The sequence below is a fragment of the Nesoenas mayeri genome (assembly GCF_963082525.1).
Source record: "Nesoenas mayeri genome assembly, chromosome: 4".
In the NCBI taxonomy this organism is placed as follows: Eukaryota; Metazoa; Chordata; class Aves; order Columbiformes; family Columbidae; genus Nesoenas; species Nesoenas mayeri.
This window is the reverse complement of record NC_137540.1, coordinates 47695019-47708252: the sequence shown is the minus strand read 5'-3', so window position 1 is coordinate 47708252 and position 13234 is coordinate 47695019. Positions and strand designations below refer to the sequence as shown.

The 13234-nt window shown below is 36.1% G+C and overlaps 1 protein-coding gene across 3 annotated transcripts in view; it reads right to left on the bottom strand.

The window, feature by feature from the left end:
* Nucleotides 1–13234, bottom strand: part of SGCZ (sarcoglycan zeta) — a gene marked incomplete at its 3' end in the record, with an annotated part of 441296 nt that overhangs the window by 49754 nt on the left and 378308 nt on the right. For 2 of the 3 annotated variants that reach the window (XM_080343711.1, XM_080343712.1), the window contains one exon: nucleotides 1771–1893. The exons of the other annotated variant lie outside the window; for it this stretch is intronic. In XM_080343711.1, the coding sequence (XP_080199837.1) occupies nucleotides 1771–1893 (123 nt within the window). The remainder of the gene's footprint in view (nucleotides 1–1770; nucleotides 1894–13234) is intronic. 3 annotated transcript variants of the gene reach the window in all.

The following is a 13234-nucleotide window of genomic DNA, read 5'->3' as shown; positions in this document are numbered from 1 at the left end:
ATATATCAAAGCTTAATATAAATATACATACAGTCAGGTGTATTTCTAGAATTAAGGACAGAATCCTGTTCTTTTCACAAAGAACAATCTTATATCCGATGCTAAGCATCACTGAATAAATTTTCTTTAGTTGTTCTGCTTTCTATACCAATGATGTCCACAGGTGCTGTGTGAACTCAAGCCACTTTGAAGCTAAAGGCAGTTGAGCAGTGCTTTGCTTTTGAAGTCTGATAAAATAAAAAATAATTATCATGACATCTACAACTTCTGATTACATTTCTTAAAGTCAGGAAGTCTAATCCTCAGTGCCATTTGTAAGATGTTTTATTATTTAACTTGTGATATATGCTTTGAAATCTCCTGTGTTGGTTGTATGTTTAAGAATAACTTTCTCAGTATTTAATATTCTGACCAAGTTTGAAACTTAGCAGGACTCAGTATGATTCTCTTTTTGCTTCTTCTGTTATTCCAGTTATTGTCTTAGGTTTTACCATGGTAGAATTCTTGTACAACCACTATCTGTGAAGAATTACTGCTCACTTAATGAAACACTTATATCTCCCTCTCCTAACTCCAAATTTGGTAAACTAGTACGATTTAGTGCATTATATTGGATACTGCAACACCACTAAACTGCCTGCTTGTAAAAGCCTTTTCTTTTGGTTTAGCACTATAAGACTGCTTGGCTAGAGAAGATAGGCAAAGGTCAGACAGCAATGAAAGGGGAATAAAAGTTATCCCACATATCCCACTGGCAAGCAACAATCTTGAGGCTTATAAAAAAAGTTCAGTCATAGCTTGACTCTGGACTTCCTCATGCTCTTCTAATGCTACATCTGGCATTACACTGAAGTAGAACTCCCTAATATATTTTATTAAAGGCTTAAAGTTGCTAGGAATGCATTTCTTAGTTTCAAGAATAGAAAGGGATATCTTATCATAATCCTCATAAACTAGAACCATCTTATACTTTCTACACAATTGAACTTTCAAACTACTAGACTGATTTCAAACTCTGTAAAGAGGCATCCCCAGGTATAGACGGACCTAAAGCTAAACACCTTTGACTGGTGAAACAATTCGAGTTTTGTATCTTATTCTAGGCTATGAGCGGATAGCTCAAGTCCAGCCTAAGATCAGGTAAGATTTTATTAAGCAGTCAAAGTTGAAGCATTTATTTAAAACAAACTTAAGTAACCGATTTTTTTTTTTTTTTAATAAGCTAACACATTTCCAATATCTAATTAATTACATATATATATATATATGTAATGATGACAGTAAAATAACAATGAGAATTATTTTTATTTTATTGAATAAGGTTTCTACTTACTACACTTCAGCTCAGCCTCTTAGGTTAGAGTGCCTACCCTTAATTCAGATGGAAGTTAGACTTCATACTTTGTATACAGAAAAAACAATGGTCATAGTAAACAACAATAGTTTTTATCATTGTGAAAGGGTGTTACCTAAACAAATGGCATAAAAACAATGCTTAGTGTTAATATATAAAAGTCAAAGCACTGTGGTAAAGATACTTTGTACGATCATCGGTCCTGCAGAGTTTAAATTCAAATCTGCCTTTAGAGGAATTTATTTTTAGATTATGCAATGTCTTTTGGTTAGTCAAGCAATCACTGATGATAAGAAGAGATTTTCCTCTCCAGTGTACTAAAATTTTTTAGAAGACTGATAGATAAATTGTTACTACAAAACAAAACCAAAAAAAAAGGGTTTACATCCATTTTAGAAACCTTATTATTACCATACCTGTTACTTTCAGTCTGTCAGCTCCAATGACAATCTCATCTTCATCTGCAGAAAACAATACTTTTCCACTTTCACTTGCCCTCACTTCAAATCTCTTACACTGGGCCTCCACAGCATCAGCTCCTGAAATCAAGGAAGTTAATGTTTCATCTAAGATATTTTGTAAGAATTAAAGTAATCATCAGCATATGTGGAATATCCAAAATATATCAAATACATGAGTATTTTATGAAATACTTGGCTTTCTGTGAACCTGGTAGATAATTTGTATTATAAAACATTATTAAATTAATTTGCAGAGTAACTATTTCACTATTGTGTATCAGGATAGAATTTAAAGTAACTAGGAAAGATATCTATTTCAGTGTCACATGTGGAAGTCAACACAAGAATTTAGAACATACTAAAACTCTGAGATCTTGAAATGCTAATTCAGACAGAGCTTTCTGGGGTTTGCTCAGCTTAAATTGCAGTTTCTTGCCAATGGAAAAAAGATAACATATGAGCCTATTCCATTAAGGCCAATAAACCAGCATAGCAGAAAAGTGTGTTTTGATTCAGTTCTACTTCAAAGTTGAACAGTGGAATAATAAAACAAAAAACCCCAACAAAACAAACAAAAAAGTTCAACTGAGATATTACATATTCTATATTCTATGAAACAGAACTCTCAAATGTCTCAAAGTTCCAAAACCCTAAAATAATTCTGAAATCAAACAAACCTATGGAATTGTATCTAACAGTGCCATAAAAAAATCTGGAGATACCAAAACTCTGTTAAATTTCCTATGCTTTTTAATTTACAGGTCTTATCCTTATTCTTCAGTGTTTTATCTACAAAACCATTTTTATTTTGGTTTATTAATAAGTGAAAGTGAAACTTAAGTTCTGAAAATAGTGTTGAAAAGCAATGAACTGCATATCCCTGGGAAAGTAATGGAACAGCTTATCCTTGGTGCCATCTCAAGGCATATCAAGGATAAGAGGGTTATTAGGGGCAGTCAGCATGGCTTTACCAAGGGTAAGTCATGCTTGACCAACCTCATAGCCTTTTATGAGAATGTAACAAGGTGGATGGATGATGGCAGAGCTGTGGATGTGGTCTACCTTGACTTCAGTAAAGCCTTTGACACAGTCTCCCACAGCATCCTCACAGCTAAGTTGAGGAGGTGTGGTCTAGACAATAGAGTAGTGAGGTGGGTTGCAAACTGGCTTAAGGAGAGAAGCCAGAGAGTGGTAGTCAATGGTGCAGAGTCTAGTTGGAGGCCAGTATCTAGTGGAGTGCCTCAGCAGTCAGTACTAGGGCCAGTATTATTCAATATATTCATTAACGATATAGACGAGGGAATAGAGTGTACTATTAGCAAGTTTGCTGATGACAATAAGCTGGGAGGAGTGGCTGACATGCCAGAAGGCTGTGCTGCCATCCAGCGAGACCTGGACAGGCTGGAGAGTTGGGCGGGGAATAACCTGATGAAATTTAACAAGGGAAAGTGTAGAGTCCTGCATCTGGGCAGGAACAACCCCAGGTTCCAGTATAGGTTGGGAAATTACATATTAGAGAGCAGTGTAGGGGAAAGGGACCTGGGGGTCCTGGTGGACAGCAGGATGACCATGAGCCAGCACTGTGCCCTTGTGGCCAGGAAGGCCAATGGCATCCTGGGGTGTATTACAAGGGGGGTGGTTAAGTAGATCGAGAGAGGTCCTCCTTCCCCTCTACTCCGCCCTGGTGAGACCACATCTGGAATATTGTGTCCAGTTCTGGGCCCCTCAGTTCAAGAAGGACAGGGAACTGCTGGAGAGAGTCCAGCGTAGGGCAACAAAGATGATTAAGGGAGTGGAGCACCTCCCTTATGAGGAAAGGCTGAGGGAGCTGGGTCTCTTTAGTTTGGAGAAGAGGAGACTGAGGGGTGACCTTATTAATGTTTATAAATACATAAAGGGTGAGTGCCACGAGGATGGAGCCAGGCTCTTCTCGGTGGCAAACAATGATAGGACAAGGCGTAATGGGATCAAGCTGGAACAAAAGAGGTTCCACTTAAATTTGAGATAAAACTTCTTCTCAGTAAGGGTGACAGAGCACTGGAACAGGCTGCCCAGGGAGGTTGTGGAGTCTCCTTCTCTGGAGACTTTCAAAACCCGCCTGGACATGTTCCTGTGCGACCTCACCTAGGCGTTCCTGCTCCAGCAGGGGGATTGGACTAGATGATCTTTTGGGGTCCCTTCCAATCCCAAACATACTGTGATACTATGATATAGCACAACCAGCTGTAAGGCAATTTACAAGATTTCAGGGAATAGTTCTCTGACAATTTTCTCACTGACAAAGATGTTGCACAAGACATGAGGGTACCACCAGTCCCTAGAAGGCAGACATTTCGTACCAGTAAGTGCATTCATGGTGCTCAGTACCTGGTCCACCTGCACATGCTGGACTCGTGTGGCATCATCTGAACTGGTGTGCCTGCTGGGCACCCTGCCTGAGTGCTTGTATTCCTGAGTGCTTCCTTTGGAAGGAAACTACAGCAAGGAGGAGGAGGCAGAGCCTTTGAGTCTCACTTCAACCATCAGAGGACAAAAAGCTGACAATCCTTCCTACAACATCTAGATGAAGGTCAGTCAGGACCTGTGCTGTAACAGGTAATAAACTCAGGTAGACTGAGTACATTCTGCTTTACATGAAGCATCATCTGGAGAGCTGATTGTAAAAATAAACTCATTTATGGAGACAGGTAAAGAGATCTTAAAAAAGTGGACAAACATTTCAACAGGGCCTGTTGCCATACAACAAGGGGTAATGGTTTTAAATTAAAAAAAGATAGATTTAAATAGATGCAAGCAAGAAATTTTTTATAATAAGGGTAATGAAACACTGGAACAGGTTGCCCAGAGAGGTCATAGATTCCCGATCCCTGGAAACATTCAAGGACAGGCTGGATGGGGTTTTGAGCAACCTGACGTAGTTGAAGATGTCCCTGTTCATTGCAGGGGGTTGGACTAGATGACCTTTGAAGATCCCTTCCAAACCAAACTATTCTATGATTCTACAAAAAACAAAACATTCATCTAATTAGAACAAAAATAATAAAATACAAACAGTGTTTACTGTTACTGTCCAGGGGACTTGCTTTTTAACAGCAATGGGTTGCAAAGCAAGGAGTCCGTCACTCTGTGCTGCCTGCCTGACGACAACAGCAGCAGCATCCCACAGGGACAGGAAAGCAAAGCTGAAAACGGATGGAAGGATGGACCTGTCCTTGTTACAGGTCAGGAAATAAAAGGTTAATCACAAATAACTTAACACTAACTAGTTTCATCTTTACCTAAGAGCTGATATTGGCATTATAAGTACTGTGTTGATGCTAATTTACACACATGAATGTTGCTAGTTCTGTAAAGAAAAGGGATTAACAGGAAATGTGAGAGAAATCAAAGAGAAAAAAGATATGCCACATTCTTACTCATTATATATCACTGCAAGTGACAGCCCATGTTTCAATTAACTGCATTTTAAAATGTGTGGTATATTTAAGATAATACAGCTTTTCATAAAGAAATACTAACAGAATAATGATCTGAAGCTTCCACAAGGAAATGCATATATTTTACAGGTCAGCATTCATGTTTCTTCAGCGTCACATTGTATAAAGGCACATCTAGAATTCAGCTAGTCCAAAATATAATTACAGAATATAATTCTATTTTTATGCTAAAAGAAATGGGCTTTTCCTTTATGTTGCACTCAGGACTTAACAGCGCTTCGCTTAGTATTACATACTTATTGCTGAAACAGTGGTTAGCGTATTCAAGACACTTGAGAGATTACTAACAAAATACAGTACATTTTAAGTTTGGGTCTTTGATGTAAAACCAGATGTTAAAAGTTAAACTGCCTACAGAGTAATCAAAGCTATCAAACTGTTTAATTACATTTTCATTTCCCAACTGAAATAAGAGTAAGTGGTTACATGTGCAATGTATTAGTGTATTATCTTCTTAGGCGTAATGCAAATTGCTCTGTTCCAAAAACATTCTACATACACATCTCATAAAATGTCTAACTCTTTAATAGTATTACTAACAAAAATGAGAAGAGAATCACCTCTCAGAATACCTACCATGTATGAACAGAACACATCTTTCAAAATTTTTAGCTCAAAATTGTAGAGTAATCACACTATCTGTTATGCTTATTTTCAACAAATCATATCTGTTTGAATAATGCATACTTCAGTGAAACACACAAGAAAATCTATCTTCCAAATTGTCTTTGGAAAGGTAATTTCTATTGTACACATGGCTATCCAAAAATCTGTGCCATTTTATACTAAACTACTAACCTACTTCATACCAGAGATGCAGTCAACTTTTTAATAGCTTTAATCACGATCAAGGGAAGTCCCTGGCAAACTCTCTTGTCACCCTGTGTCCAGAAAAAAATTTTACTTGTAGATTCAGTTATATACTACTTAATAAATTACTAAATTTCTGTGAAATTCCATTCATTTAAAGCATATAGATGAAAAATGTACATTTCATATTAATCCACAAATCACATGTAGTGACGGTTTATAACACATTTGTTGTGCAGAAGTTGCATAATCAAAACTATCATTAAACAAGCTAAAAATGGTACAAAGCATAAAATTATTCATTTTAGCTATAGTAAAGACGTGTTAAATGAAAACTCTGGGCAGTACATACAATATGGATATAGAAAATGATAGTACTGTAACTCAGATTAACACTAATATAGATTAAATTTCAAGACAAGTCTATTTTGAATTTGTAAGTGTATAGCTTGACTGGTTAAGTAACACCATAATAACAACCATGAAGAATGCATACTTTTAACATTTTGCTTTTTAAAATCAATAATGCCTTGTACTACATTATTATTCGGGAAAACAATTTATAACTACTATTTGGAATTATAATAAATACTACCTCTTTTCCAAGCTTTATAAAGATACAACTTCAAAGACTGAAAGAAGGGTAAAAACTCCATTACCAAACATGATTTAATGCTGATCAGTTAAAAATGTCAATTAGTACGATGCTGTAAATCATATAAGAGTGTAAACAGTTGTTACTTGTTACTAAGAGATTAGATCAAATTCTTTGTATGTGATAAGTGCATAGATAGTTTGGGTGGGTTTTTTGGGGGCATTACTACAAAGCTTATTGCCGTGGAAATTGCTGCTCACTCTTGGCAGCATAAAGTGGTTTTTTTCTCTGTTTGGAAGGCATGTACAGTCATTACAGCTTACTGGCCAGTTCACATTTCCCCTACCAGCAGATTGAACCTCTTCTGAACTAATTTTGTGATTATGCATATTTTGCTTTATAATGTACTGTATCATGTTTTCTGCTGTGGGAAAGGATACTCAAGTTTGAGGTTTTTGTTTGTTTGTTTGTTTTTTCTGAGTATTTTCTACAAAGTTTATGCCCCTTCCAATTTTCAATAAAATGATATAATAGAAGTAATAATGCTTATATGATATTTGTGAACATAAGACGTGTTGCAGAAAGTCATTACTGTGGAGCTAAGACAGACAAAATAAAAGTCATAATTTCCCTAATTGCAACAGTTCCCACCCAAACATTAGTTTTTAGAGTTTTAAGAATATCTAATACGACTTATTACTCATTTAGCAAACAAAATATGTTTGGGATGTAACTCTATATTAAGAAGATCATATGTTCTTTCTTTCTTTCTCAACAGTAATGTGCTCCACTCCCACTGCTATCAAAAACAATAAAAGTAACACAAATGTTAAAAACAGGGTGAAGTTAACATTTGCTTTGCTTTGCTTTCTCTTCTGGTATGTTTCCAGTCATCTAAAATGCATTTCCATTCATTCTCAACTTACTGAGACATAAGATGAAAGTGAGGTGTATGAGGAATAGTAACTATCAACAATACCAAAGAAGTTAAATGTTTTCTGTTATTTTGTGTGCTTATATCAGATGCAGATGAAAACCGGCAGTTGTGTCTGATTTCTAAATCACCAGGTCCACCTGGCAGACAACAAATTCAGGCACAGAAATAGATAAGAAATCAACCACTTTAAATTAAACAGACGGCCTAGAATTCAAAAGGAATTACCATCATGTAAATGCAAAACATTATTAAATCCAATGTACTGTCTTCTGATTCTTCAATGAAAAACGGGTTATTTAAACATTTATTACATGCAAGGTATTTTTGCATGACAAAATTACTTTTATAAGATTGTGTTGATGCTTCTGAGATAGCAGATAAAGCATTTTTAATAAATATTCAACCCCCGTACAGGTCTAAAATCAATATTTGTGAAATACATATGTAGACTTTTTAAAAAATATTCATAGGGATGTTAGATATCATATTTTGTCCACCAGAGGTCTCAGAAATTTTTCAGTGAAGGCAAATTAAATAATGCAAATGAAGGACTCATACCAACTGAACAGAAGCACTGACAAATTTGAATAAAGAGAGCTTTCAGCTGAGAGCAAGATATCTACACAGGCAAACATTCACAGCAATCAGAATACATGCTGTGTTCTGTTTGCTGAGGACAGGAAGAGACCATCTTTGCTATATCAAAAATGGTGAATATAGCAGTTAAAAAAAACCTATCTGGGTCTGTCAATTGTTTATGGCTATGCTATGGAGATGTCAGAAAGCTACTGCTTTTAAGAGAGGTTGACCTTCAAGGTCTCCTGGTCTGAATGATTACCTGCTCAGACAAGGGAAATTCGAGCAAGTGCTAGGCCAGAAGAAGCAGTGTAAATATTTGTTACCCTTTTTAGCATCAGGGTACAGCGAACAATACCAGCTGTCAACATATATTATTAGCATAGGGATAAGCCACACATTTATTTATTAAGAGACATATATGAACAAAGAAGAAAATTAAGTTGAACCATCTGACTGAATCAGACGGCAGGTACAGCAGTAGCATGGTTCTTTGGCAAGCAAGCCAAAGGAAGACATGCCAGGTACCCAATTGTGTGTAAGACTTCAGACTGTATGTTTTGGTCTATTTATAATATTTTGTTTGTTTGATTTTTTTTTTTTTTTTTATTATTACCAGACCTACTGCATGATCTCTTTCCTATGGATGTTTTCCCCTACTGTCCAGGAAACTTTGTGATGTCAGTAAATAGCCACACCACATTAAATCCTTTTTATAGTTGCCTTTATCAACTTAGCTTTCAGTGACAAGGTCAAATGTTAAACTCATGAAGATGAATTATTTATAACTCTAGTGTATATTAAAGTACTCCAAAGTGTGAATGGGAATAGAAAGTTTATCTATTTTATCTATTTTTCTTATCATAGAGTAGTTTGGGTAGGAAGGGACCTTCAAAGGTCATCTAGTCCAACCCCCCTGCAATAAGCAGAGACATCTTCAACTAGATCAGGTTGCTCAGAGTCCCGTCCAGCCTGCCCTCGAATGTCTCCAGGGATGGTGCATCCACCATCTCTCTGGCCAACCTATTCCAGTGTTTTACCACTTCAACACTTCTTCCTCATGTCTGGCCTGAATCTCCCCTCCTTTAGTTTCAAACCACTACCCCTTGTCTTCTTGTAACAGGCCCTGCTAAAAAGTCTTCCCCCAATATTTCTTATAGGCCCCTTTTAAGTACAGAAAGGTCACAATAAGGTCTCCTCGGAGCCTTCTCTTCTCCAGGTGAACAACCCCAACTCTCTCAGCCTGTCCTCATAGGAGAGGTGTTCAATCCCTCTGATCACCTTGGTGGCCTCCTCTGGGCCATGTCCAACAGGTCCATGCCTTTCCTGTGCTGAAGGCTCCAGAGCTGGACACAGTACTCCAGGGTGGGGTCTCACCAGAATGGAGTAGAGGGGCAGAATCGTCTCCTTCAACCTGCTGGCCACACTTCTTTTGATGCAGCCCAACGTACAATTGGCCTTCTGGGCTGCAAGTGGACATCGCCATCTCAAGTCTAATCTTTCATCCACCAGTACCCCCAAGTCCTTCTCGGCAGGGCTGCTCTCAATCACTTCATCCCCCAGCCTGTATTGATACCGGAGGTTGCCCTACACCAGATGCAGGGCCTTGTACTTGGCCTTGTTGAACCTCATGAGGTTTGCATGGGCTCACTTCTCAAGCTTGTCCTGGTCCCTCTGGATGGCATCCCTTCCCTCAGGTGTTTCTTCCTCATAATGAATGCAACATGAATAATTCTAAGTCCTAAGAGAATTTAACCAAGTTTTCAGCATGATCCTCAACCTTGGAAGTTTTAGGTTTCCAAGACACAACTGGTTTTTACAACTGAAATAATTTACAAAGCTGATCATACACTTTTTGGAAGCTGAGGCCTACTCAAGCAGTCTGTGCAATACATTTCCATACAAAACCAGTGAGAAAGTTTCCATTGTCTTTGTTAGCTGAGTTAGGCTATAAGGTTACGGTTACATTGTTTGGCCAGTATATGTTTTATGAAAATCTAAAGTTGCCTACTAAGTAACTGAAGTATTCCACTGAAAAGAAATGAGCGTTAAAAAAAGACAGAACAATACATAGTACAACATACCTGACTACATGCTGTTCTAAATGAACAGCACATTCAAATCAAATAGGAAGAGCACACACAAGACAGTAACGGGAGTATGAAATGTCTTCAATGCAGAGATGAAACTCAAAGACAGATCTGGAATACTGTATTTCTCCTTGGGAAATATAACATCTTGCAGATCATAAGGTCATTCATTCCTCTCTAAAACTGTTTCTAGTTATCATTAGATATTTCCTTTAAGTCAGACTTTTAGTCTGACTTTTCTATTGAATGTTTTAAAAAATTCCCAGAAATTCTACTGAAAACCACTTATCTGTAAATCTCTACAACCTTGTTTTTTTCTTTTCTTTTCTTAAAAACAGATCTGGTGTTTGACCTGTTTGCATCCTTTGAGTCCTTACCTCTCATCTGCTTACTCTCTAAAATAATTGCTAATAGTGCAAGTAGTTTTCTGATGCCTGCTTTATCATTCTGAGGTGAATTGGACTGAAATTGAATGAAGTACTTTCATGTCACCTAAGGGTTCCTTATCTTTTTGCTTCCTGATTCTACCCTTTAACTTGTTTACTGTTATGTAATGCTTTGTGAGGATTTAAAAATAAAAGCATTTCAGTTTTGTTTTTCTTACTGGTAGTATTCTCTCTAGGCATTAGACAAAGTCATTCTGAATTTTGTTTCTAGTCTGCAGGTATTTTGAACATTTTTGTGGTTTATTAATGTAAATTAAAAGCTAACAAATATTTTTACTTATATTATTTATGTACAATTATTATTCAGAGGTTTATTTTCAATCTTTTTTTTTTTTTTAATTTTTCTTCCCCTGATTTTATTAAAAATATACAAGTTGTTTTTTTTCCAGATGCTTTTGGTATTTTTCCATGAACTTCAAATACAACTTATTGTGACTATATAAATTACTGTATAATATATTTTCACAATATACTGAATTAGACTGTTAAAAGGTTTCTGAATGCAAATTAAACTTTTTGAAATAAATAACTGAATTGATTACATTTTGAGAGAAAAAGACTGAAACAAAGGATATAAGCTATCAGAGTACTTAGAAGCTTTCTTGAAAAAATCAATATTAAAAAATATATATATATTTATAGAATGAATTCAACACTGATAGCTACAATGCAGGGAGGACTAGAAAATCTATTTTTTCCAAACTGACTTTTATTCGGTTTATCTGCTTTAGTTCGAATAGACAAATATGCTGAAATTATCTATGGAAAAGGTGCTATTTTAGCATTTTGTATAATCACACTTTAAATGAGGAAGATTTAATAAAAGAATGTATATAATATTAAAAGATACACAGGATTAATCTACAGAAAGACTACCACTAGCTGCTACCAGGTAGTAAAACAAGAGTAAAAAATTATAGCCTGATGACCAGAAAATGATAATTTTAAACCCTTCTGTTAATTTTTAGATCTGTGAACTGCATTCACAGGCTTCTGAACAACTTGCATCTACTATGATGATAGCATAAGATGATGATGGTTTAGCTGCCCAGCTCTCAGGATTTTTGTACTATCCATTTAGGAAATTACTTGTCTCCTTGCCCTTGACACTGGGACAAGGGCCAGGAAAGCTTCAGAAGCAGGATAAAAGCAGATTTGGGCTCTTAGCTTCTGGAAGTGTCTCTTCTGATTACGGTTCTCAATGGATTTCATTGTTGACTTGTATCACAGAAGAAGCAATTAAATTAACAGATAAAGACACCTACCTCAGATGCCTACATGGCTGACATTTAAATCCTGCATCTTTCTGTGTGATTTGAATCACTCTCAGATCACCTACCTTTCAAATACACCACTTTGAAAAGTTATATTGATAGCCTTGGGAGTAGGATCTTATGGTGACAGAACAAGTATCATGGGGAAATCTAAAGTGTCCTCAAAGGAATAGATGATTTTTTTACCTGGAAAGAAATCTAACATAGATGAAGATGGATGTAAAAATTCAGAGGCAAGAGCTGCAGCACAGGTGGAATTTTTGTCTGGACTTGCTGAAAGCTTTTGCTTTGGCAATATGGCAAACCAACTAGAATCACTCCACCACAGAGAAAAATAGATGTGGTAAATTAACATCTGGCTTCATATACAAGTTCCACAGAGAAAATAAATTAAAACCTAACAAATAATGCTGCCCAAAACAAACAAACTCACTTTCCCCATTCCAAAGGCAAAACAGTTAGGAATCTTTTAATGTCTGACAACTTTAAGGTGGTAAAGAGTCCAGGTGCCTTGATAATTCATGTGAGAAAAGAGCAACAAAACAGCTTCTCCAAACAAAACATCTGCTCAAAACATCACAAAAGGAAATTTATGAAGTTTTGAGATTCTAATGTTGGAATAACTTATTTTAAAGGCAATGTAGTCCTTAGTTTTTTATTGGAAGAAATGCTCACTCCGTATTATTTTAATCTATAACTGACATTAGTGATTCAGTGAGTGATAACTATTTCCAGTAACTAATTAATTCCAGACTTGTGGAATATTTTACTTCACAAGAAGAAATATAGTAAAAATTTTGAAATATTTAGCTAATCATTAATTCGGTGCCCTCTGTTCATAATTCATCTGCAACTGCAATATTTATCACTCTAAGAATAACCTAAAGGAAAAGGTCTTTTCAGAGATACATTCATGTATTATAGAAAATTTTAAAGTCCCTACTAAATATACCTTAAAATCTCCTGTAAATGCTTGAGACAAATTATATCAAGGCAGCTCTCCCATTTATAAATGGCTCAATTAATATCTCTAGTATTGGCATAATATGGTATTTGAAACTCCATACTGTTCGAGATGGAAGCAAAATAATTAAAAGGCAAATAAACATAATAATCTTAATTAAATAAGCACAACAAACCAGCTTTGTTCTAGTTAAAGATATTAACTAGTATTTTCCAATCATTGACACTGAT